Below are 26452 nucleotides of genomic sequence, written 5' to 3'. Positions count from 1 at the left end.
CCCAGATTTGGGGCACATGCAGGAAATACCGTGTTCTGGAAATGCCCTTATTGATTCACAGATGATTCATTTGGTCCGTTACCCCAGGCCTGCCCAGGCTGGATGATGCTAGACATTGGGGCAGGGCTCTGGGGTTGAGACCCATCAAACACTGGGATCCTCCTCCAAGAAAAGGTGCAATAAGACCCCCACCCATGGCCCAGGGAGGGCAAAGGAAAAGAAGTTGCTCATGAGAAATCCAAAGCTTGAGCTTGAGGTCCAAATCCAAATTCACACTCTTGCATAGTGCAGGCCCCCAAGTCCAGAGCTGGTGGTGGACAAATGAGATCGTGGGGCCCCAGGGAAACATAAATGTGACCCTTCAGCAGCAGGGCCACAGCCATTCCCATAAAAATATGCCCCCCGAAGAGGGGTTCACCATGTAAAATTATGAACACACTCCATTCAACATACAAATAGGCGGATAAGAGAAAGAACAAAATAGAACTTTGGAAAATGAGGCATACAGTGTCTGTCAGTCAGGGTCCAGTTTGGAGGCAGAAACTGGGAAGTGATTTGAATAGCTTAATATAAAGAATTGATGCAAGTTTAGTATAAAGAATCATTAACTAGGAACACAGGAACACAGGGGATGGAGGGTCTACAGAGCCCGCAGGAGGCTTGGCGCTCCAGCAAGGAGCACATTCTGGAGACACCTCATTGTTGAGGGTGAGGCCATGCCCCTGGGTGATGGAGAGGTCACGGAGGTGCCCCAGGCCAGGGCTAGCCAGCGGGAAACTGCCCACTGGGACGCTGACCAGACTCTTGGGGAGGCTACCCATGGCAGGCAGTCCTGGGCTGGGTGTGGCTGACACTCGAGGGGCCCTCCTATGGTGCCGGGAGTACCTTTGCCAGCAGAGGGGAAATGTGTGCAGGATCCAGGATCAGAGCCAAGTGATGAATGAAGCTGAGAGGCAGTATGTGGAGTTAATAACAAAAATCTCACTGGATGGGTGGAAGAGCCAGGGGGTACCCAGAAGCAAAGGGTTGTGGAAGCCAAGATCAGAGAATGTGGGTCCCTGACACATGTGAAAATTCAAGTTGACCTAAGGCCCCTGAAGCTGATTGGAGCATTTGATCTAATTTCCATGAAAACTGTCACTTTGATTCATTTCCAAAACTGAAGTGGCTGCCACGGTACAGATGATTCTGCGAAGCAATTCCTCTTACACCCACCTCTACATTTGCTTTCTTACCACCTGAACCCAGGGCGGAATGGTTGACACACCCCACCCTGATCAGGCCTCTTCCCTGCCACTGGCTCTTCCACAAGACAGCCCTTGGCGACAGCCGACCACGTGGCCTGGGTCAGCCCCTGCAGCGCATGGAGGTGTGGCCCCGGCAAGGACCCCACAGATGGGGCCAGCGAGTGGCGAGTAGATGAAGTGTGGTGGGCGTGACCACCAAGAGGCACTCCCAGGGCTGCCCCGTCAGACCAGGGGGTGGAGCCTCAGCTCTGCTCTCTCTCAGCCTCCTTTTCCTCCTCCGCGTACAGAGCACCGGACGGAGCATTAGCCGCCCGATGACACTCAGGGGGAAGGGTCCCCACCACCAGCCCTGCCGCAGGGGAGGCTGCCTGTTGGCTGCTCCTGGCAGTGGGTGACGGGAGGGCTCCATCACTGTGTCCTTGTGTCCATCTCCACCTCCTGAAGACAGTGGGGCAGGTGTCAGGAGATGTGAAGTGGTTGGGAATGCATCACCCACCCCAGATAGGTGAGCACCTGGAGCGCTGGCGGCCTGAGGCCCTTCCTCCCCACTTTAGCTTTCTGCACGTGCTCTCAGGGTTGCCGAGTTTGCACAGCTCCCTGGCAGTAGGGCCCCCTCGTGCAGCACGGAGCTCAGGGGCCCCCTGATGTCCGGCGCCAGGCTGTGGACACGATGTGATTCCAGCCCCCAAATGATGAAGCCTTTGTTTTTGTCTCCTTGATTGCATGTGCAGGGTCTAAATCTAGGAAAACATGGTCTGGTCTGCCTTTTCCATGCTCAGAATTCCCTTCAGCTCCTACCACTGTCTGCTGAATTGCCCTGTGAATTCTCCAGACACACCCAGAGCCGCCTGCCTCCAGCCATAATCCGGAGGTGGCTTTGGTGATAGATGCAAGTGTCCTGAGGAGCAGCTCTGGTCCAAGGTCTGAACGTACTCCCTGGATTCTCTGTTTTATTAGAGCTTGGTTATTTTCCACCAAGTGTTAGATGTAAAATAAAGTTTTACCTTTTATTATAAGGAAATTGTTTCCAAATGCCATTAAATCAGGCACTGCCTCTATGCAAAATATTTCAGGAAAATATTAGAACAGCTTTGTGCTGTTGTGAACTTCTTGTGCAAAATACTTAACAAAACTCGGGAAACATTTTAGTGTGTTCAGGTTCAGGAGTCTTTGTGATGAACAAGGAGGTTCTAGATGTATATTTTGTTGCCGTTGGCGTTTATTGATTCAGGAGGTGGTCCATTCTCTCAAAGGCCGGCAGTTGGGGGAAAGCTGTCCCCATGTGAACCAGGGTGAGGGCACTGGGGCAGTTAGGAGTCCTACAGGCTAGGGAACAGATGTGTACACAATTTGCACAGAAAGTAAGGATGACAACTGCTGGAATGGGGTTTGTAAGAATTGGTAATGATTTTATTCTTAACTCCATAAATGATGGTTTAGAGCTAAAATAAAGGCTGGCTTTACTTGATTAAAGCTGTGTTTGTTTTTCCACTATTTGTTTTTTGCCCCACTATTTGAACAATTACTATATTACTCTCTCCACTCCTTGTCACATTTCCCCACTGTTTATTTTTCTTGACCTTGCTTTGTAGGGAGCAGACTCTGGGAGATTAAGGGAGACTAAGGGCAGTCAGACATGCCACACTAATTATTACACCTTTACTCGCCCAACCTAGGAAGTATTCATGTTTGATATGTCTTCAAATTTGTCTGAGTCAGAAATATCTTTTCCAGTTTTATTATGACCCCCCCCAGTTGGTATGTCTCCTGTTTTTGTTAAGCCACAGACCCCCATCTTGCATGTTAATTGCACACATCCCTTCCATTAATTAACTAAGGTGTGGAGAAACATGAACAGAGCATCCAGGGACACCCACCTCCTGGGATTCTACAAAAGTGTAGGGTCGCCTACTAAAGCTCAGAAGAGAATAACTGAACGACAGTGCCTGTTTATTAACTCACCATGGGAACTATGACTGCCCAGTGCTTAGAGGTCAGCATGGTCTTTTCCTTTCATCAAAACTATAGAGGGGAAAATGCCATCCATCTACAGCAGGATAGAAGAACCCTGAATTCCCAGTAATGAGTCAATCAAGTGGTATGCAGTACCTCACACAGAAAATAGAAAACATTATTTATAGAATTTAAAGAAGAACCAAACAGAAAGATATGCCATATTCGTGAACTGGAGGGCTCCAATGATCATTATAAAGATGTCAGATCATGTTATAGAGGTAATGACATACAAACCGAGCAGCTTTTCTAGGTGGAAATGAACAAGGTTTTGGGAATTCAGAGAGCTGTGACTATCCAGGACCATCCAGAGAGGGCAAGGGGGCAAGAGTGCTGATTACTGGGGACTTACCTGCTGGACACAAGACTTTCTGTAAAGCCCAGTTGCTGGGGCAGCGTGGGATTGGCACACAGGTTGATGAACAGACTCACAGGACGGGACTGGAAGCTCAGGGCAGACACGTATGCATGGGTATGGAATTTATAACAAAGGGGGCACTGCCCGGTGGTGGGGAAATGGTGGTCTCGTCAACAAATGGAGTTGGATGAACCGGATCCATGTGGAAAAGAAACAAATCCTGTAAATATCCAGTAAATATCAGGTGATGGCAGAAGTTTCTAGAAGCTTCAGGACCAAGTTAGGAGATCGGTGAGGAATGATGAGGGCAAGACCCCACCCATGAGGAAAGACTGATGAGTCGGCTGCGTTAGCTCCACTAAGAGAGCAGGAAGGCAGGCCAAGGAGTGATGATGTTGGCTGTGGAGCCCACCCAGTAGGGGACCCATGTCCAGGGCAGATGAAGAACAGAAAAATCAGCAAGATAGCTCAATGGAACTGGGAGAAGGACAAAGAAAAGACAACAGACACACACCCACATGACATGTGGCACACACACACATTTGCACCTGAAGACCAATAAATATGTGAGAAAATGCACGGTTTCATTGGGCTTTATGACATGCAGGTTAAACCACAGTGAGAAACGGTGAGACATGCACCACAGCGGCTCAGTTAAAGAAGGCTGGGGATGTTACATGTCAGCCAGAGTGTACAGCGCCTGGACTGGCATCGCCGCTGCAGTGGCGTACTTGTGCACTCACTCTGGAAGGTTGCTCGGTGCCGTCTACTAACAATGGCCCTTGGCCACCGCGGACCCAGGAACCCCACCCCCAGGTGTGCACCCAGCAGAGATGCACTCAGACACAGCAGAGGAGTGTGGAAGAGGCCAAGTGGATTAATCAGGTGGAAACACTCACCCTATGGGCACGAGACACTGCTGCCACACACACGGCATAGGTGCACGTTACAACTGTGATGTTGAGCAAGAGGACAGACATCAAAAACAGCATTCCATTTACAAACATAACCAGCCCACAGCACGAGTAGTCTGCACCATGCCCCCCCCCCCGGGAGGTTGGAAAGAAGGGGAATCTGAGAAGCTTTTGTGTCCTGTTTCCTGATCTGAGTGTTGGTTACACTGAGAACTCACTCATCCAACTGTATGCTTTTGATGTGGTACTTTTCAGCCTCTATGTTATACTGAATCACAGAAGTTTATTAACAAAGTATCCCTGTGGGAAGGACACTCATGATCATAGGGTTGCCAGGTGAGGTAGGAGCTGGCAGGTGAGTGGGGAGTCACCAGGTCTTGAGCTTGAGTGGTGTCCACTTTAACCATGAGTTGGTCTCTGCCTGTTGGCCCCAAGTTCACATCCAGAGCCTCTGACCTTGGACGACAACGACCAAGGACAACAAGCATTCTGACCTCTCTGCGACCACTTCTTTCTCTGATAACATAGTCTGTTTGGACTAAGAAATGCACAGATGATTGTAGTACAGCTTTCAAGTTATGATCATGTTCCTTTTACCTTCCTGCAGTTGTATCTTGTTTGACATTTGGGGTCCCAATGAACCCTAGACACGGAGTTATGGGCTAGAGTATAGCCCCTTGAAAAGATGGTGGGTCTCATCCAGTCTGGGTGAGTTTACTAGTTACTTTCTTTAAAAGTAACCTAATTTCTGGTCTTGATTCTTCAGGAACTTTCCCTCCATCTAATTATCATAATGATCCTGTTGGGAAATGACACACACTTAGAAATGGCCCATTCCGAAGAGATCACCCAGGGCACCTGGCAGGTTATTCAGGTGTTGACGGGACAGGGTCTCACTGTGGATAATGGGCGACCTGCTTCAGTTAAGGGAAGGTAAGGGGGAGATGTGCACCGCCCTCTGAGAACACTTCTGCTGACAATCGCAATAGTCATGTTCCTCGGAAACCAGTCTTTGTAGCCCCAAGTTGTGGCCTCTGCACCCTGAACTGCAGCTTCCCGTGTAGACCTGGTCCTTTTGTGGGTCGACCTCTGTGTTCAGGGCTCAGGTAGGTGGGAGGACAAAGGACCAGAGAGAGGGTGGGACACCAGCATGTCCTTGTGGCATCATAGAAGGAAGCAGCAGCCAGGCCTGGAAGTGCTGGGATGAAGGAAATCACTGGCCAGGAGGCCTGGCCAGGCCCTCATCTGCTCTGATGGTTCCCAGCTCACCTGGCAGCTCCTGTCTCACCTTATGACTCTGTTCTCACCCGGCAGTTCCCACCTCACTTCTCAAGGATGCTTTCCTAATAAACTTTTGTGATAGGATGAAAAGTGCCCACATCATAAACACACAGCTTGATGAGCTCTCTGAGTCCTGGAGAAAAGTGGGTATCCTGGACCCAGAAGGTATTTGGTCTCTGAGCCTCCTGCTCTGTCCCCCCCAGAGCACTGCCTGGGTGAGTGAAAGGCTGGGGACGGGGGGCCTTGCATGAGTCAGATGCCAAACTCTTGCCTTTCCCATGAGACATCTTCTCGGCTGAGTGAGACAGTTTTTGCAGTTATTAATCACTGGAATAAAAAGCATGCAGATTCACTTAGTTTAAAACAATGTTGCAATGTTGCAGACCGATGTGATGCACCAAAACATTTACGACTACATCCACGTGGACGACCGCCAGGACTTCTGCCGGCAGCTCCACTGGGCCATGGACCCTCCCCAGGTGGTGTTTGGGCAGCCCCTGCACTCAGAGACAGGTGGGTCTTTGGGTCTTCCATGGGCCTAAACAAGACTTGGAGCAGTTCGTGTAAACATGAGGATGTGTCCTGAGAAATTACCATCATGCTTTCTCATCTTCCTTTGCTTCACATTGCATGCAGTGCCCGACGTTTCTCTCCTTCAGAGACCCCCTCCCCCACACCCCTCCTGTCTCCAGGGGCCCCCACTCAGCTCTCTGGCTCCTGAATGCATGTGTATCTCTGACTTGGCTGGAGCATGAGACCACCTCACAAGAAACTACAGTACTTGTCTCTCATTTTGCAAACTCCCCCTCAAAATGCACATCTTCCAGGAAATTCCTTTGGCCCATATTAGATTTACCTGAGAAAAGGCCTAAAGATTATTGTCTGTTCAGAGACCTTGCCCCTTGTGGGCAAGCCCCCCTGCAAAGTGTTTCCTCCAGGTCTATGGCCCCTGCCCCATTGCAACACATGCGGCAAGCATCCGTCTCCGAGAGGTAGTGGAGCAGACAGGAGACAGAGGGGAGGGGATGGTGTCCACTGGGGGCTCCCTGCTCTTCTACACACTTCCCCCGAAGTTGTAAACAATTCAAGAAAAGCTTCTACCACAATCTCAGGCAACAGCATGATTAACCTCACAGAGTTGAGTGAAAAAGAAAACCCCAGGTAGCAATATGCAATATCATTTTATAAAGGCCAAAACAAAACTAGACAACTGATCCATAGTCATTCATGCAGTTATACTGAAATAGTATTTTTAAGGGCAAAGGACAATGAAGGCAAAATTTGTCAGAGCAACTATCTCTATCGGGGGAGGAGGGTGGGTTGGGAGCACAGGGAGAGATGCCAGTGGTACTTAATGGAACACACATGCATGTGTATGTGTGTGTGCAAGGGATGGGGCAGCATGCGGTGGGGGCATGTGGGGGCTGGGGTATCGGTGTGTGTGGCAGGCATGTGTGTGTGCATGTGGTGGAGCAGGTGTATGTGTAGAGGTGGGCATGTGTATGGAGGGAGTGGGTGTGTGAGTGTATGTGGTGGGGCAGGTGTGTGTATGGGCGTGTATGTGGCAGGATGTGTGTGGGGTGTGTGTGTGGGCAGGGTGTGTGTGCATGGTGCGGTGTGTGTGTGGTGGTGTGTGTGTGAGATGGTGTGTGTGTGTCTGGCAGCATGTATCTATGAGGTGGTATATGTGTGTGAGGGGTTTGTGTGAAGCACACTGGGTGTGTCTGGTGGGGTGAGTGTGTGGTGGGGGCTGTGTTGTTTGAGTTGGGGTGTTGTGGGGTGTGTGTGGGTGTAAGGCTATGTGTGAGAAGGGCTGAGGGTGTGTGAGTTGAGGTGTATGTGTGAGGCGAACTGTGTGTGTGGTGGTGGTGTATTCATGTGTGTGTGAGAGCCAGGCTATGTAGAGATGTGTATATGAGTTAGGGTGTGTGTAGTGGGGTGTGTGCATGTGAGGTGGGCTGTGTGTGTGTGGTGTGTGGTAGTGTGAGGTGGGCTCTGTGCGGTAGAGTGTGTGTGGTGGGGTGTGAGTTGGGATGTGTGTGTGCATATGGTGGGGTGTGTGTCAGTTTGGAGGTGTGTGTGGTATGTGTGAGTCAGGGTGTGTGTGAGTTGGGCTGTGTGGGGGAGGGTGTGAGGTGGACTGTGTGTGTAGGTTGGGGTCTGTGAGCTGGGATGTGTGTGGTGGAGTGTTTATGTGTGTGTGTGTGTGTGTGTGTGAGAGAGGCAGACTATGTAGAGATGTGTGTATGAGTTGGGGTGTGTGTGTGAGGTGGGCTGTGTGAGTTGGGCTCTGTGAGCTGGGGTGTGTGTGGTGGGGTGTGGGTGTGTGCGTGGTAGAGTGTGCGTGAGGTGGAGTGTGCGAGGTGGGCTGTGTGTGTGTGGTGGTGTGTTTGTGTGTGACGCAGGTTATGTAGAGATGTGTGTATGAAGGGTGTGTGTGTGTGTGTGTGAAGTGGGCTGTGTGAGGTGGGCTCTGTGAGCTGGGGTGTGTGTGGTGGGGTGTGGTGTGTGCGTGGTAGAGTGTGCGTGAGGTGGAGTGTGCGAGGTGGGCTGTGTGTGTGGTGGTGTGTTTGTGTGTGACGAGGTTATGGAGATGTGTGTATGAAGGGGTGTGTGTGTGTGTGTGTGAAGTGGGTGTGTGAGGTGGGCTCTGTGAGCTGGGGGTGTGGGTGGGTGTGGTGTGTGCGTGGTAGATGTGCGGTGGAGGTGTGCGAGGTGGGCGTGTGTGTGTGGTGTGTGTTTGTGTGTGACGAGGTTATGTAGAGATGTGTGTAAGGGTGGTGTGTGTGTGTGTGAAAGTGGGCGTGTGAGGTGGGCTCCTGTGAGCTGGGGGTGTGTGTGTGGGCTGTGGTGTGGGCGTGGTAGAGTGGTGCGTGAGGTGTGTGCGAGGTGGGCTGGTGGTGGTGGTGTGTTTCGTGTGACGTGAGGCTATGTAGAGATGTGTGTATGAAGGGTGTGTGTGTGTGTGTGTGTGTGAAGTGGGCTGTGTGAGGTGGGCTCTGTGAGCTGGGGTGTGTGTGGTGGGCTGTGGTGTGTGCGTGGTAGAGTGTGCGTGAGGTGTGTGTGCGAGGTGGGCTGTGGGGCGGTGGCAGCGCGGGTGGGTCGCAGGGTGGTGGTGTGGGGAGGCCCGCCTGTGACCCCGTGTGGCCGTGTGCACGCGCGTGTGACTGTGTGCACACCTGTGTGCCCGTGCGCGCGCGTGACCCCGTGTGGCCGCGGACGCGGCAGGCCGGCGGGCGGGCGGGGCGCTCAGCCCCAAGCGCACGCCCGAGCCCTCAGAGCACACTCACCGCCTGTCTCTCCGCCGCGCCCCCGCGCCGGTGCCGTCGCGGCCGCAGAGGACGCCGTCCTGGGGAGGCTGCTGCGCGCGCAGGAGGGAGGCGCGGGCTCGCCCACGGACTTCTCGGCCTTCCTGACGCGCTGCTTCGTGTGCCGCGTGCGCTGCCTGCTGGACAGCACCTCGGGCTTTCTGGTGAGTGCGCGCCCCCTGGCGGCAGAGGCGCCCCTCGCGCGGAGGGGGCAGGCGGGGGCGGAGCCGCGCGTGAAGGTCTGCGCTCGGTTCCACCGGCTTAGTTGCACCTCCGCGTAAGACTCCTTCAGACACGTTCGCCCCGCGCAGCCCGCGGCCTGGAGTGCGCTTCCGCTTCTGCGCAGGCTGTTGGTTTTAACCTCTTGTCTTGCAAGCAGACACTTGGGATTTCCATCTCCCATCCTCTTCCGGCCCCCGGGGAGGGGGGCGGACCCCAGCCCACCTAGACCTCCGCGGGCCTCGCGTCCCTGGAGGGTGGGGGAGGGGGTCCTCTCTGCGGAGCTCCCGCTGCGCCCCCCACGTGCCGCCGCCCGCAGAACAACACCATGACCTCTGACCCCAGGACCCCCAGGCCTTTCGCCATGGGGGGGGGCCCTCAGGCTGTGCGCACTCCTCCGCAGCCCCACCTGGACTGTGGGCCCTCAGGAGTTTTTCCCTCACCTTGACCTTGGGGTCCTGCTGGGGGTCCCCAGGAGGGTTGCACCCTCAGTGTTCGGCAGGGCTGGGCCGGGCTGGGTATTTCCAGTAGGTGCTCAGCTTGTGTTGGAGGAAAGGTGAGCAGAGGACAGTGGGCATTCCTCTGGATTGTCTTCCAAATGGCTCTGAAAACAGGGAGCCCTGGAGAAGCCCCCACAGACCAGTGTGAGCCTGAAGCGGCCCTCACCTGTCAACACCAGCTCTTGGGTATCCCGCCTTCTGGCTTGTCCCATCTCATGCGAGCTTCTCTCCATTTTCTTGATTCATGTTGGCCTTTTCCAGCCCAGGGCCTGCTGTGTGCAGCACCACGCAGACCACAAGCCCCAGAGCTTCCTTACTGCTCTTTGAGTGGCTTTCAGGAAATGCACACCCAAGCCATTCCACATCCAAGTCATCTGAGGGTCCTGGGCTGAGCAGCAGCCTCTGGAGGTCAGAGCACCGCCGACTGCATAGCCCCATCACAGGCCGGGCTCACTGCACAGAGGCCTCATCCGCCCACCAAGGGGGTGGGGGGGGGAGTACTTTCCATGAACTCTCTCCTGTTGGCTGGTCTTTTTTTTTTTTTTTTAATAAATACATTGCTCATATGTAATATATATCCAATCATTTCAGAAGAGCAGAGAACGAAATACAAAAATGTCCTTCCTTTGCACACCCAGACCCCTTTCCAGATATCAGCACCCCAATACTATCCTTCCTGAAGCTCTCCTCACCCTGCCTCCCCAACTTTCTGTTCTACCCTGACCAGTGTGAGTGGGCTGAGCTTGTGCTGGTCTTGTGGACTCTCCCCAGGACCCCCTCTGCCTCCATGTATGCTTCTCTTTGAGCCTCACCTGGTTGAGCCCTCTCCAAGCTGGAGGTCCCCAGGCAGAGATGCTGCACTTCCAGAGTTCCATGTCACCACTCACGCCATCCAACCCTCCAGGTTGCTCTACATTTGCCCAGAGTGATGGCAGCTTAGGAAATCACTCCAGGCTGCCTCTCGGTGGTCATGTGTCATTTATGGCAATATTTTGGCCTTAGCCATCTGGCAGTACAATGGCAGCTTCCTGTTCCCGGGATTTATTCTCTTGATCCAAGGGGACAGTGAAGAAGGTCGCTGGTGGGAATGTCTCTAGAACTAGCTCTGAGGACCCAGGAAAGGCTCAGCCCTACAGCAGAGGCATCCCACACTGCGTATTTCTGCAGGCCTTTCCATGCCCACCAGGACCTTCACAAGAGAAGCAGCTTCTAATTTGCACTGTGGTCCCGATCTGCTGCCACCATGCATACAATGATTACTCATCTTTTATTTAGATGATTGGTTGACCATAAAGCTTTTATTCTGATAACATTTTGTTCTAAATTTTGTGGAAACTAATATAGTTACTATTTATTGGCTTATAAGGAACGTCCACTTTTTAAAATTGGATAACCAATTCCTGCTAAATTGGAAATTCTTATTTCCAGATGACATAAAATTGGAGGGATTTTACCATACAATCAAGCAGAAACTAAAATATAGGTTACAATGAAACTAAAAATCAGTGCACTTCATAGAGGAAACAAGCAAAAGAAATTTGTCTGAAAATATTCGATTATATTAATCTATGAAATTTGTTATTGCACACACTGGAAGGGGCTCAGGCATTCACAAGGAATGCACTCAGAACAGGCAAGTGGGCATGACTTACAGCTCTTCCTGGCATTCCCCTGTGACTCTATGCAAGCCACCCTCTTTCCACAGTCAGGTCAAAGTGGCACTACTGCCCAGACTGGCTCAGGCCACCCATGAGAGCCCATTGTTACATCAGGAATTTAGAGGTCTGGTTGACATTTAGGTGGTAGCTTGAAATCAGCCATGATGAGAATATTTCCACTGAAGAAATTGGCAAAAATTACAAATCGGGTCTTTTATCTCTGGAGAGCTGGATGTTGAACACGTCCCAGCACAGAGCTGCCTCGAATTCTCCACACCCAGCACGTGACTGGCAAGCAGTAGGTGTTTTGCAAATGTTTGTTCATTCAGTACCTCCATATAAAAAATGGGGAGATGGAAGGATGGATGAGGGTAAATGGATGGATGGATGAGGGACTGGGTGGAGGGGTGGATGAGGGGATGGAGGTTGGATGGGTAAGGAGAGAGAAGGCCACATTGTGGGGTCATTCTTTCATCAAGGGCAGGAATACCCCGAAAGCACTTAGTAATTTAGATCAGCTTTTCTACTGTAGAAAGATCTCTTATTTTCTTTTATCACAAACTTCTAAATTATTTGTTGTCTGTAACTCACACCATATACTCTAGATAAAACCAAGGTGTCCCCGAGCTTTATCATCATGAGTGAAGGAATGACAAATTCTGAAATGGAGAGTTACAGCTGGAACAGCCCTCCGAGATTTTCTGATCCGGCAAATCCTGTCTGGGGTGGCTGATGGCTCTGCCATGGGCCAGGACAGCTCACGTCCATGCACAGTAGCCCCTGTGTGAGGCTCCCACACCTGCACACCCATGATGCCCACACGAGTGCATGCTTATCAGCTAAAGGGCATTACTGAGACTGCAGAGAAACTGTGCCTCGCTCTGAAGGCCCTGGGACGGTCCACATCCCCAGGAGGCCAAACATGGAAGACTTATTGGTTTGTGTTTCCTTAGTGACTCAGGATAAGATTCTTCTCCACGTTCCTCTTCCTGAGAATGTGGGTTCTGCATTCTTGGATGGTGTCGCTAATTCACTTTGTGGACACTCCTTCATTTCTGTCTTTAAAACACCAGACGATGCAGTTTCAAGGAAAACTAAAATTCCTGTTTGGACAGAAGAGGAAAACGCCATCGGGGATAGTCCTGCCCCCTCGGCTCTCACTGTTCTGCATCGTGGTGCCTGTCCTCCTACCTTCCGTGGCGGAGATGAAAATGAAGAGTGCGTTTTTGAGGGTGAAGCACAGGGTGGACGTCTCAGCCTCGATGGATGCAAAGTGAGTGAGAGTCCCCTTAGAAAGCAGCCACACTTAACTGCTGCTGGTGGGTAAAACGGGTGCCTCCACACTTAGTATTCTCTGTCTGTTCTTTCTTCATTTCCAGCAAGCAATAACACGACAAGGTTGGTGTTTTTAAAGCTAGTACATTATGTAGGAAACAATGCTTAGAGAACAGAAAGGCTTTCAAACTAATGTTTCTGAACGGTGCTACTACGTCCTGCCTGCATCACAGTGTCCCTAAACCCCTCAGTTACAGTCTCAAAGCAGGTGCCCTGAGCCCTGGTCATCAGGACGTGGGAGGCTGGGGGCCTCAGACTTCTTTCCTCTGCGCTGGCCCTCCCTCCACACACAGGGCTCAGCATGGGGACGGATGCAGGAGACAGAAGTGCCCGGGCAGTGGGGACATGGCACAGCTGCCCCTTCTGCACACTCCAGACTTTTCTCAGCTTTTCAATGGTAGAAAACACTTTGTTTCAAGTTTTCTAGCGATTCATGTCTATGCTTTGTGGAACAGATTAAGTCTGTGTTGCATGGATCAGTGTCCTGGGAGTAATTCAAAATGTGCTTCTGGGAGTGCCTGGGTGGCTCAGGTGGTTAAGTGTCTGACTCCTGATTTCAACTCAGGTCATGATCTCAGAGTCGTGAGATCGAGCTCCCTGTTGGGCTCTGTGCTGGGTGTGGAGCCTACTCAAGATTCTCTCTCTCCCTCTCCCTCTGCCGCTCCTCCCTCCCCCGTGCATGCTCTCTCTCTAAAAAAAATGTGCATCTGTGAACTGTGTTTTCCACACCACGTGAGTGAGACCAAGGGGTGGGGCAGGATAGCTCACATCTGACTGTACCAGCTACTGGTACAACATGTCAAAGACCTCTGAGTGCCCGACCACTTCTTTACCCCTCAGTGACAGTCCCTAGAGTGGGGCTTAGCCAAGCCAGCCGCTCACCGGCTGCAGGGGGGCCTCATCCAGCACCCATCAGGGCTCAGAACAAAGCCCTTGGAGTAGGGCTGTGCTCTCAGGTTGATTTAAATCCAACCAGTATAGCTTTACAGCTGCACTAACGATGTCCCCTCTGCCAGGGCCACAGTGCACTCACCCCAGGAGGGAGTCTTTCTCAGCACCCTCCTCGCCAGCATGTTATCACTGTGTGTTTGCACCCTGCCTTTGACACCACGCATGGTGACCCGTCCAGGGAGTTCGAAGACACAGCATCTCCTCCTCTGGGAAGCCCCTGTCCCCCCTCCTGCCTCCCACCAACAAGGAAAGGCTTGGCCTCCGATGCTGCCCCATTAATACCAGGTTGGGCCCTTTCAGGAGGCAGGTGCACAGCCCACCCCTTCTCACCTCCCTTACCAAAGAATGTCTGGCTTCACAGCTCCTGGTGCATCCTCAGGGAAGGTCCTGGCCCCGTAAACCACTGCCTGATGGTGAGGGGTCTGAGCACAGAACACAGGGACTGGTCTGAGCTCCTCAGCTCTTAGGTCCATGATGGCAGATGAGATTTAGTTCTGGGATTCAGCAGCACATTTGCACGAAAATCTGACGCATGTGCTTCCCTCCCTCTGCCTGTCATGTTCAGTGTCGAGAGCGTACCTCTGTACCCACGTCCACATCATCACTGGAAACATCACTTCCACCAGGAGTCCCTTCTTAGCTCTGAGTCCTGCCTCTGCTTACACATCTGCTGATGTCCGGCCACGTGCCTCCCCCACAACTGGGCCCATCTAGAGGGAGCCCTAGGGCCCTGTGGCCCCGTCTGGGGGATTCCTGCTCACCCCCCCTATGTGGCCCTGGGATGGGAGGGAGTGCCCAGGAGGTTTCTCTTTCCTGCCCCAGGGCCACCTTTGTGACTCTCCCTTTGGTGGGTGTGAGTGTCCCTCCCTCCCCATGTCCACCATTCACCTTTGGCTTATTCAAGCCGACCTTTAGGATGAGAAAATCTGATGCATCTGCCGTGGCAAGAGGGCTCCCATTTCAGGCTCTCACGTCTGGCCCCGTAGCATGGTCTGCCTCGGTCTGCAGCTGGTGAGAGCAGGGGCTGGGGTGGCTGCCAGGGACAGAGCCCCCCTTGAGCCCCGACACGTGCCAGCATGCTGAGATAGCTGTTTACTGGAGCATTTATAAATAACTCTATGTGCCCCTTATTTTTGAAGATATAACATGTCCTGAGCATGAGGGAGGAAAAACAGAATACCCAAGGGCAAAGCCTATAGAAACAGGCGAGGGAGCAAGCTGACCCTTGAAGCACGGAAGCAGAGGGTGCCCCCCCTGCTGGTCTCCACACCTGCCTTCTCACCCCCCCTCCGCCCCCAGGCCAGACCCGCACTCTGCAGCACCCCCACCTTCACATACCGTCCCCAGAGTTTTCTGATTTCAACCTGTTTTTGGCTTGATTATCATAACTGAAACTCACAGGCAGTGTCCTCTTTTCCATATGTTTTTCCACCCTGAAATCAAGGAAGAGGGGAACCATAGCTTCTCCTGGCTTTTCACTCAGGTGGGGGTGCAAGGCGGGCTCCGGCTGCCCCCTGGCGCCTGAGCGGGGAAGTGCCGGCTGGCGGCGCAGGAGCCACGCTCACCTGGGGGAGGCAGGTGTGGCTCAGCAGGTCACCCAGCGCTCCTGTGCTCGCTCGGAGGAAGGCCGCCTCCCCGAGGGCTTATAGAGCTTGCACACAGAAGGACAGTTCAATCAGTACTAGAGATCGTATCATACAGAATACCGTCAAAACCTGAAAAGGGAAGGACAGAGGCTCCCACCCAACATTTTAAGAGAGAAGCAAACAACGTCTCCACTTCCTCGGTTTTTCAGAATTCCTACCTGCTTCCCCGTTTCTACTCCCACATCTTCACTCCCCCGTCTCCATTCCCCATCCCTGTTCCCCCATCTCTGGTCTTTACGGATATGACCAGAGGATGGGGAGGGACCCGCATGCACTATAGGGAGCTCTGACCCTGAGGTCTGTTGGCCTGGATTTCAGCCCCAACACTGACATCGGCTAGAGAGGTGGCCTCGCTGAAGTCCCTTAAGCCTTGTTTTTTTTCTTTTGAAAATAATGGAATAGTATCTATGAGGGTGAGTTTGCTTAGAATTTGAGATTATGAGCTCTGTGATATCTGTGTATGTGTGTGCTCGCTGCCCTATGAAAGATGGTTTACTACTCACTAATTAAGGGCTCTTGGTGAGTTTATGAAATGTAACTACTAGAAATCACAAAAATTGTATTTTCATTGTGGTCATCCAGAAAAAAACAAAAGCACAGCTTATGTGTATGTTTACTTTCTGAAGCAAATTCATTAGCCCTTTATTGGCTTGACAAGTGACGTAAATTGGAGTTTTTAACAAATCTGTAGCTGAGGAAAGACTTACAGTCTGTACGGAATTAGAAAGTGTCTTCTCTCCTCGACATGACAGTGACATCAGCACGGTGTCAGTTCCTACCAGCAGCACAGACCCGCCTACGTGTGTTTTCCTATTATCTGTTCTTCACAGAGCAAGAGTGGCCGCGAGTCAGTGCGACCCAGAATTCCGTGGGAAACCCAGTTACTTCGCAGGTACTTTCACAGATTCCCTGTCTCGTGTGTTTTAAAAGAGTGAAATGTGCTGTGTCCCTCTGGAGGCTCTCCCTGTCCCAGCGCTGCGGTGAATGCCTACAAAACCCGGGCTGGAGGGTGTGGGCATCCGTGCTGAGCACCCCTCTCTAAATCCTGACAGGGAGGAACAACGGAGAAAACATTCCAGTGCTCAGGACACAAGCGGACACGGGACGCTGGGCCCGGGTTCCAGCCAGGGCCCCATGCCTGTGCCTCAGAAATGGCCCCGACCTCATTTCTGACCCTGAAGGGGCCCCAGGGTAAGTGGTGCTGTGGCCCAGCTGGGCCTTAAGGAGGAAGAGAGCCACCAGCTGCTGGTCTGGTGGGCTTGACCATGACAGGTGAACCTCACTCTTAGGGGAACATGCATGCACACATGGAGCATGCCCAAACACGCTTCCCACCCCGGGAGTTGTCCTTCCACGTCTGGCCTGTGGCCGAGGCTGCCAGGCCCCTCCACCTGAAGCCTGGACCTTGGGTGGCCACCCTGTCCTCTGTCCTCACCTGTGCTCAGAAACCCTCTCCACTTCCTCTTCCCACGGGCCCCCACTGCCGGCCCCCGCCCTGACCGGCTCGTCCTCTCTTGGAGGACCGGCGTAGCTGCGTGGCAGGGCTCCACCTCACCCTCCTGGGCACTGTCTCCCCGTCCGCTCACGTGTTGTGGGCGCAGTGGCGTGTCCAGTGACAGGGCCTGGCTCATAGAAACTGCGGAGAGGGCATCTGTCTGCCTCTGCGTCTGGGTGGGTGTGTCTGACCCTTGGCACATGGCATAGGCCTCGTGGAGATACCTCCCTGGGGAAGGGTGGGTGGCACACGCCACTCCCTGCACCCCCACCACACGCCTGGGCCTGCAGAGCCCTGCGTGGGCGTCCAGCAGTCCGCGGCAGGATCGGGTGCTGGCTCCAGGGTCGTAGGGCTGCTGGGGGCGTCCAAAACGGAGGTGTAGCGGGTATAACAGCAGGAGTGCACAGCAGCCCTTACAGGTTCAGCCAGTTATCATTTACCGCCTTGACTTAGAGACCCCACCCAAGCGGGTCAGAGGGTCACTACCCCCGCTCTGTCTGATGGGCCATCTCCTCTCTGCAGGGACAGGGGAGGAGAAGAGCACGGCAGGGTGCCCGGCGTCTCCTCAGCAGCCAGGGGGCGGAGGGAAATACATGCACACGGTTGCTGCTTCGAGGCACCCGGACCCGTGAAGCACCTGAGCTGGATGACGGGGCGACACGGCCAGGACGGGGGCAGCAAGCTGAAGCTGGAGCCCAGCAGGAGTGACCCGTTCTCCATGCATGCTGTGTCCCTTGGCTCCTGCGCGCCCTGCCCAGGCGTTCAGGGTGCCGTCAACACCAGTGGGGTAACTGCTTTCAGGAATCCCCCCAGCTGTCACCCAGGAAGCAATTCTCCCAGCGCCTATGCCAGCCGCACCAGCAGAGCTTTGCGGGACAGCGATCAGGGCCAGGCGCACCCTCCACCCAGCTGCCCCTTCCCCCGGGGGAGCCTGGACAGTGGGCTCCCTCAGCCCAGAGGGCAACGTCTCACAGCGGCGGGCTATTCCATCGAGGACACCAAGTTTCGAGGTGGGCCAGTGCCCTCGGGAGCTCCGTGCAACCCCATCTTGTCACTTGATGTGCCCATCAAGATGGAGAGTGACTCTGGGTCTGAGGATGCCACAGATGGCTACTCCCTATCCCCGCGCCAGGCGTGGCTGGGAGCCAGCGGTATGGCCAAGAGACAGCTGGTCACTTTCCCTACCAGGATGCACCTGAAAACAGAGCCGGAAGCCAAGCACCACCTGTACGCTCCGCACCTGGAGCACAGCTTGTTGGAGGCTCACCCGAGCGTCAGGGCTCCACTCAGACCTGGCAGGGAGCTGGCCCCCTTCCACCCCGCGCACTGTGCCTGCCTGGAGCGTGGGCATGGCCTTCCTGAGCCAGATCCTCCCCACCACTTCTGTGCACAGGGTCACCAGCCCCCCACACTGGGCTGTGACTGCCGAGCTCCGGGGACTGCGCCCATCGTCAAACGGGAGCCCCTGGACTCCCCGCCATGGGCCAGTCACAGCCAGGGCGGGGTGCCCGGAATGTTCCCCAAAAGTGCCGTGGCAACGCTGATGCCTCCTAAAGCCCCCGAGTGTGCTTTCCTGCCATAAAGTGGGGGTGTTTCTAAAAGCTAGTCCCTGTCCATGCTCAGACTCACCACTCAGCTGGGACGGCACGTGCAGCATCGGAGCCGTTCCTAAGGGGCGCTCTGCAGAGACGCGAGTTCAGTCCCCTGCTGGGGTGGGCAGCGTGTGCAATAGCATATTCTGTATTTTGTAAAGTGTTGCGCAAGTTCTTCAATGCAAAGTGGTCTTAAGTCTGCTCAAGTATGACAGTATTGCTCTTTGAAGGGTTAAAATTTTTCAGAAAGTGGCCAGAGTGAGAAGCGTCGGCCCAGCAGGGCACACCCCACCTTCTGAGAGGCAGTGGGCTCCTGGCCGCCTGCCAGTCGTGCAGCCGTTTTCCAGGGGTCCCTACGCCCACTTCCCAGCTCACGTGCACCGTGAGGGCGGGCTGATGCCTCTGTGGAGTGGACTGCAGACAGCAGCCACACCCTGGGTATAAATTAGGGATATAATTCCCTTGAGCCACAGGTGACCAGGCCCCCATTCATGGAAGGAATCTGGAAGGTTCCAGGCAAAAGAGGCTGTTTGTGCTGGGCCCTGCCCTCACCACTATGTGCAGCTTGCACTCCTCGACCCCACGGTGGAGTTTGAGGCCATGCCCAGAGTGGAGATGGACAGGGTAATGTCCCGTTCCTCCTGGAAGTCTGTCTGGCATTTTTAAGGGGTTTCTGAAGGTGATTCATGCTAATCTTCTCCCATACATGGTGAACCTCGAGTTCACCGAGTCTGGGTTTGGAAGCAGAGAGAAGGACAAAATGTAGAGAAAAGAGGTACATAGTCAAGTTGTCTGTGGAGGCTGTGTATTGGTTTTCAAATGAGAATTCCAATCACCACCTAAGAAAAAATTATTAGAGAAAAGATGGACAGGAAATGTTTTCTAGAAAAACTGTGAAGGTCACGCACTCTGACCGTAGGAGACCTGGATGCGAAGGCTTGACTCAGAAAGTGGAAGTCTCCCACAGTCACCACCAGAGATGGGTCCCTTTGCCTGTGCTGGTGCGGCTGGTGCGGGGTGTGCTGTCAGGGTGTGAAGGCCACCACCAAGCCCACCTGTACCGTGGTGGACACACTCCCGCCTCTCAGGGACAAGGGCATTATCCCTAACGTCCCCTCCACCCAGGAGTCTCGGGAGGTGGCAGGAGCCCCCGGGCAAGGACTTGCTGCTGTAGATTCTGCTCTTCGGCGTGGGGCCTTTCTCTCTGTCATCTGTGGCTTTGGGATGTCAGTTTTCAGCTGAGTCCATGCACCTTGTCAGAACTTGGGGCTCAGCTGGCAGGACCGGGGCTTCTGGACACTTGGGCACACCCTTGGGTGCCCCTGCACAGGTTGCCAGCTTTGTGGAAGGGTCCCCCTTGTGGGATGGCAGGAGCTGAAGGCCTCCTCCTGGCACTGGCAGAGAAGGTCACCCACTGGAGCCCAGGGTTGGGAGCGGTCAACGCGTGGCTGCCGGGGGCCGGCCCAGAAGCCTCTCCTCCACTCACCTCACTAGGCCTTGCAAAAGGTGACATTAGTGCTGAACTGTTCCCAGAGTCTCCCCCATCTGTTATGTTGGTGACACAACCACCTGGGGACACCTTGTGGGGCCCTCTGGCTGGCCCTGGGCCCTCCTCACATGGTTCTCATGCTGAGCACGGCACCTCTGCTCCCCGAGACACGGGGTGGAATCTCGGAAGCCTCCTCCTCCTGTCCTGGTCAAACCCGGCACGCAGGTCCTGGCCCTCTCTCACATGTGACCGTGCACCTCCCTGGGGTCCCCATCTGGGAGGGCACTGACCCTCTCACTTCATCCGTGGAGAGGCCGCACACTGGGCCCAGGCTGGCTGCAGGATCGTGTCCTGAGATGCACTGGGGCTCCCCCAAGAGTGATGCCTGCCCTTCCCCACCTCAGGGCGCAGCAGACAGGCAGTATCGCACACATGTGACGTGCACCCCGGAAAACACAGGACTGGAAAGATGGAATTCAGACATCATTGCGTGTTTGCACGCTGAAGCCAGGCCGCAATGTGACCGAAGAAGAGCTCCAGACAAGAGCCTCGGGTGAGAAGGCTTTCCGAAGCACACAGTCGCTGCTGCCCACCGGGGCCATGGCGCCCGTGCCGCTCCCTCCCCGCAGGCAGATGCCCGTTCCTCATCCTCTCCCTGCGGACAGGTCCCGCTTCGCTGACAGAGAATGCGACACCTGGAAGTTGGCTCTGTGGGTCTTGTGATCTGGACACACTCCTCATTCCCTGGGCCCCGTGAACACGCCGGGTCAACACCAGCAAAACGTCCTTAAGTCAGCACATGCCCCTCCTAAAACCGATTGTGTGGGACGATGACGGAATGTAGAAGGTGCAGATGGGGTTGCTTCTGCTTTAAACTGTCATTGTCAGTACTAACTGCAGGCTTACAGTTTTCTGTTGTCTCGTAGCTTTTGCTTATATAGCTAAAAAAATATTAAGACCAAATGTAATGTGGGAATGGACACAAGGAGATGAACACAAGTAAAATTTTATATTTTTACAGCTTCTACTGGAGGAAAAAAGTTTTCGATATCTAGACCGACTCATTGAATTTTTAAAAATGGATATATTATAATGAAACTTTGAATACTGTTTTCTCAGTGCCTTTAGAAAGAGCCTTCAAATATATTTCTGATACTGTGGTTTGTATTAAATATGCAATATTGATATAAAATAAATCACATGTTAAATAATGTTTACCGTAAACAGAAATGTCTGCTTGGTTTTCCAGATGAAGTAAGTGTATTTCCTTTAGTGCGTGTTGGTTGGTTTACATTCTAAGACAGTCCCTTACTACTGGATAGAAGGCAAAAATAAAAGTGAAAATAAACACGCTGGCGCCAAAAGTTGCTTGGAGGAGGGAGGAGACTGAGTACTGGCCATGTGCTTGTAGGGTACTTCCTCCCTCCACCCGCCAGTCCCTCTCCTGCCCATCGTTGAGGGTTGGGGGACCCTCCCAGGTGCCACTAGGATACCCAGACTTGCCCTGTCCTGTAGGGGACGGACCCTGGTCCCCGTGAGTGCACGCGCGCGTGTGTGTGTGCAGGATACCCAGACTTGCCCTGTCCTATAGGGACAGACCCTGGTCCCCGTGAGTGCACGCGTGTGTGTGTGTGCAGGATACCCAGACTTGCCCTGTCCTATAGGGACAGACCCTGCTCCCTGTGACTGCACGCGTGTGTGTGTGTGTGCAGGATACCCAGACTTGTCCTGTCCTGTAGGGGACGGACCCTGGTCCCCGTGAGTGCACGCGCGTGTGTGTGTGCAGGATACCCAGACTTGCCCTGTCCTATAGGGACGGACCCTGGTCCCCGTGAGTGCACGCGCGTGTGTGCGTGCAGGATACCCAGACTTGCCCTGTCCTATAGGGACGGACCCTGGTCCCCGTGAGTGCACGCGCGTGTGTGTGTGCAGGATACCCAGACTTGCCCTGTCCTATAGGGACAGACCCTGCTCCCCGTGAGTGCACGCGTGTGTGTGTGTGCAGGATACCCAGACTTGCCCTGTCCTATAGGGACGGACCCTGGTCCCCGTGAGTGCACACGCGCGTGTGTGCGTGCAGGATACCCAGACTTGCCCTGTCCTGTAGGGAACGGACCCTGGTCCCCGTGAGTGCACGCGTGTGTGTGCGGGCAGGATACCCAGACTTGCCCTGTCCTATAGGGACGGACCCTGGTCCCCGTGAGTGCACGCGCGTGTGTGTGTGCAGGATACCCAGACTTGCCCTGTCCTATAGGGACGGACCCTGGTCCCCGTGAGTGCACGCGCGTGTGTGCGTGCAGGATACCCAGACTTGCCCTGTCCTATAGGGACGGACCCTGGTCCCCGTGAGTGCACGCGCGTGTGTGCGTGCAGGATACCCAGACTTGCCCTGTCCTATAGGGACGAACCCTGGTCCCCGTGAGTGCACGCGTGTGTGTGCGTGCAGGATACCCAGACTTGCCCTGTCCTATAGGGACGGACCCTGGTCCCCGTGAGTGCACGCGCGTGTGTGTGTGTGCAGGATACCCAGACTTGCCCTGTCCTGTAGGGGACAGACCCTGGTCCCCGTGAGTGCACGCGCGTGTGTGCGTGCAGGATACCCAGACTTGCCCTGTCCTGTAGGGGACGGACCCTGGTCCGCGTGAGTGCACGCGCGTGTGTGCGTGCAGGATACCCAGACTTGCCCTGTCCTATAGGGGACGGACCCTGGTCCGCGTGAGTGCACGCGCGTGTGTGCGTGCAGGATACCCAGACTTGCCCTGTCCTATAGGGGACGGACCCTGGTCCGCGTGAGTGCACGCGCGTGTGTGCGTGCAGGATACCCAGACTTGCCCTGTCCTATAGGGGACGGACCCTGGTCCGCGTGAGTGCACGCGCGTGTGTGCGTGCAGGATACCCAGACTTGCCCTGTCCTATAGGGGACGGACCCTGGTCCCCGTGAGTGCACGCGTGTGTGTGTGTGCAGGATACCCAGACTTGCCCTGTCCTGTAGGGGACGGACCCTGGTCCCCGTGAGTGCACGCGCGTGTGTGTGTGCAGGATACCCAGACTTGCCCTGTCCTGTAGGGGACGGACCCTGGTCCCCGTGAGTGCAGGCGCGTGTGTGTGTGTGCAGGTATGTGATCAGGGTGCCAGCATGGCCCAGGGAAGTGTGGTAAACTTCTCGTGAACTCACATGGAATGACGGGCAAGGGAGCGCGGTGGAGTCTCTTTTTCTCAGGGCACTGATCCCCTTTTCATGGCCTCACAGGGTAGGTTTCAGCCTATGAAGACTGGGGACATTCAGGCCACAGCAGCAGCCCGCAAGCCCCCACCGGTCTCACGCCTTCCAACACCTGGCCTTGTCAGGCGCGTGGTCTTGTCCACCTGGGGGTGAGATGGTCGTTCGTTGTTCTATGTGCATGTCCTCCTTCCTTCCATTGTCCCTCAGCACTGTTGTTGGGCCCCTGCTGAGTGCCAGGGCTGTGATAGTGCTGGGGACACAGCAAGGAGAGAAAGACACAGAGCTTGTCGGTGCATGTGCACAGGGACACGTGAGCACAGAACCACCTAATTCTGTAGGGCACGTTAAGGGGACAGGCGCTACACAAACAGCCTGGGGGAGTGTAGCCCGGGGGAGGTGTGTGGGCAAGGCCACACTGAGAGTCACAGAACAGCAGCCTACAGGGCTGGGGGTGGCCTATGGGCTGCAGCCAGAGGCCAAGCAGAGGGTGGGGACAAGGTCCTGGAGGGCCTTCAGGTCACACGCAGGCCTGAGAGGGAGGAGATAGAGGGGTTCCATGGGGGAACAGCCCTGAGCTGCAGTCTGAAGGTCATGTGGGATGCAGGGCAGCAGGGGCCCCCAAGCCCCTCCCCCCGCCCCCACCTGGGCTCTAGCTTGGAGCCCTGCCCGCCCCCTTTCTGGTCTCTCCACACTTGTCTGCCCTCTGGTTGATTTGACCACGTTCTCTTTGTATCAGGATAGCAGCATCTCCTCAGTTCTGGATTCTCTGTGTCGGTGGCTTGTTTTTTCACTGAAAGATTTTTATGAAATATACAAGAGTTTAAAATTTTAGCATTGTAGTCTTTTTCTTTATGGCTTATGCATTTAGCATCTTAAAAAACGGACAGTGCCTTTGACATTAAGCCCACATTGTCTGATACTAACATTGCCTCCCTAGCGTTCTATGGCCCTGACCACCCTGTTCCTTTGTGTTTTGGATGTTTTTCTCATAACCATTTGCCTGTTTTAAAATCCATTTACTTGTGCTCTGATAGTTGATACATTTGAATGTATTTCTACATTCTGGGTACAACGTCCTTTGGTGTTTTTCTCCTGCCCTGTGTCCCTAATGGGATTGCCGCTCTTTTCTCTGTTCCTTCCCGTTTGTTTGGAAGTTACAATTCTGGTTCTATTCCTCATGTATATTTAACAAAGTCTAAGCTGGAGCTAATCAAGAGCTCTATTCTCCCAGAACAGACAAGGACCTCAGGGCTTTTAGAACTTGTGACTGCTCTTTACTCCTGCCAAGGTTGGGGGGCTTCTCTAGAAATATTCCTGGGGTTGCTTCTGTCAAAGGGCTTCGGTGAGAGCCGCTAGGCTGAGGAGGGGGTTAGACCCAAGTGAAGTGCTAGCTCCCAGCTCTGAGTTCTTGGGAGGGGGGCTGGACTTCCCTGACTCAGAGCCCAGGACCTGGGAGAAGCTGCTTTTGAGGGTTTTGTTGTTTGTTTTTTTTGGTCCACGCTTGCTCTGAGGATGTATCCTCTGAGCATCTGCTTCATGGAGGAGCCCCGACCCCACGCATGGGTGCGAAAGCCCGCCCTGGGCATTAGCCCCCTCCCATCCTCACCCATCCTTGCTCTAGGGTAGTTTTCCTTTATGCTTCCCTGAGCTTGCTTGGGCTCAAGAAAAGGGTGATTTAAAAGGGTGGTCGCTATTTTCATCCGATGTTTTATGGGAGGCTTTTAGTTATTTGGTCTGCCAAAAAGAGAAGTCAAAAAATTTTTAATCAAGTTTTGTTTTTTTTTTAGTTTTAAGGAGAAAAACAGTCCTTTAACAACCATCCCAATATTAACCATCCTGGCTCCTACCTCCTTAGGGAGTCCTATCTCTAAACACAAATGTCAATAGCACAAGACTCCACCCAGGTATGTTAAGTGTTGTTATATTTTGAATTAAGCCTAAAAGCTTTGATAATTTTGGCAAATTTTTTTTATTAATTTCAAAATACCTTTACAGTTATAATTTCAAACATAATTTCAACTTTTTGTTTACATTCTTCATTGCTCAACTTAGTCATATATTTTTGTAAGTTGCTAGGTACAGACCGAGTAACAAAGGCATTGGCGTCAGAGTCAGTATGCCCAAGTACTGCCCCTTGTACGAGGGTCAGCTCATGGCGGATGGCGGGGGGGCTCCCACAATTGCATCTTCCTCCCCCACCCTGCTGTGTGCGCACACTGGCGCACCCCACTCCCTAGCTCCCATTCCTGCGTGCTGGTCTCCTTCCTGTTTGTATGAACTTGGCTGACTTTCAGGAGGTGCTTATCCCTGCAGTCTCGTGGTTGTAACAGCGAAATGGTTCCTGTTCAGTCAGTGCGCAGGCAAACAGTGCTTCTTCAGCAGGCTAACCCCGAAATCTGAGAGGCTTAGCACTGCGCTCTCACTCTGGGCGTTAGTTCTGACCAGTGGGCCTCTCCTCCACGCTGTAACGCAGGGACCGGCTCCCTCCGCTCCCTGAAGCTCTGCCCCACCACACTCCTCGTCCCTGAGACGTGCCCAGCGTCAACGGTGGGCTGTCTCCCATGGGCTTCGGTTCTGTCCGTACTCAGCAGAACCGCCAATGGTGACATGTGCTGGTCCTGAGGGCCCGAGTTTATGTTTGATTCCGGGGGTAACAGCAACCGCTCACCATGAAGCTGCCCAGGAGCACGGGGGTGTTGGTTTGCACTCAGATGTGGCTGATGACCAACTGTGATCCACCTTGCTCATCAATTTACTGAACGTCTGCCCGATGCCGGTCACTGGTCTGGGATGGAGGCAAAGCCCCTGCCACACCGTAGGGGAAAGACAGGTGTGAGCTGACAAGGGCAGAGCATCCCTAAAGGAAACCGCGGGGAGCACACAAAGGAGGTGGAGTGAGGGAGAGGCAGGGCAGAAGGCCACACGAGGAAAGACACCATAGTGGAGGTGAGTCCCGAGAATCGGGCCCCGGAGGCCAGCCTGGGGACACCGAGGGGAGAGGGCAGGAAGGGCTGGCATAAGAGGGGCTGCGCGAGAAAGGGACCTTCCCCACCCCAGCATCGCTCCGCTCCACGGAAGCAGTCCTCGGGGCAGGGACCCCGTCCTGATGGTCACCCCCAGGGCGGCCCCGTCCTCAGGCCACACATCTCCCCATGCGCAAGCCCCTCGGCAGGAATCCCTGTACAGGTCGCCAACCGCTCGGTCCGACAGCTCAGGCCCCGCC

At 54.1% G+C, this 26452-nt stretch overlaps 1 protein-coding gene and 1 long non-coding RNA gene across 2 annotated transcripts in view; one reads left to right on the top strand and one right to left on the bottom strand.

The window, feature by feature from the left end:
* The window catches only part of AHRR (aryl-hydrocarbon receptor repressor), a 75115-nt gene extending 53889 nt beyond the window's left edge, over window positions 1-21226 (top strand). Inside the window, exons 6-11 of the mRNA XM_040630594.1 lie at window positions 6197-6326; window positions 9152-9285; window positions 12572-12771; window positions 16261-16322; window positions 16483-16621; window positions 17448-21226. Of these exons, the coding sequence (XP_040486528.1) occupies window positions 6197-6326; window positions 9152-9285; window positions 12572-12771; window positions 16261-16322; window positions 16483-16621; window positions 17448-18507 (1725 nt within the window). The 3' untranslated portion in view covers window positions 18508-21226. The remainder of the gene's footprint in view (window positions 1-6196; window positions 6327-9151; window positions 9286-12571; window positions 12772-16260; window positions 16323-16482; window positions 16622-17447) is intronic.
* Window positions 21227-25182: 3956 nt separating this feature from the next.
* On the bottom strand, window positions 25183-26447 carry LOC121102773. The gene is made up of 2 exons (XR_005834908.1): window positions 26282-26447; window positions 25183-26034 (listed from the first exon to the last, which is right to left on the bottom strand). It is a non-coding gene; the product is annotated as an uncharacterized LOC121102773 (long non-coding RNA).
* Window positions 26448-26452: the final 5 nt, after the last annotated feature.

The sequence above is a fragment of the Ursus maritimus genome, unplaced genomic scaffold, assembly GCF_017311325.1.
Source record: "Ursus maritimus isolate PB19 unplaced genomic scaffold, ASM1731132v1 scaffold_15, whole genome shotgun sequence".
Lineage (NCBI taxonomy): Eukaryota > Metazoa > Chordata > Mammalia > Carnivora > Ursidae > Ursus > Ursus maritimus.
This window is presented reverse-complemented; position numbering and strand designations above follow the sequence as displayed.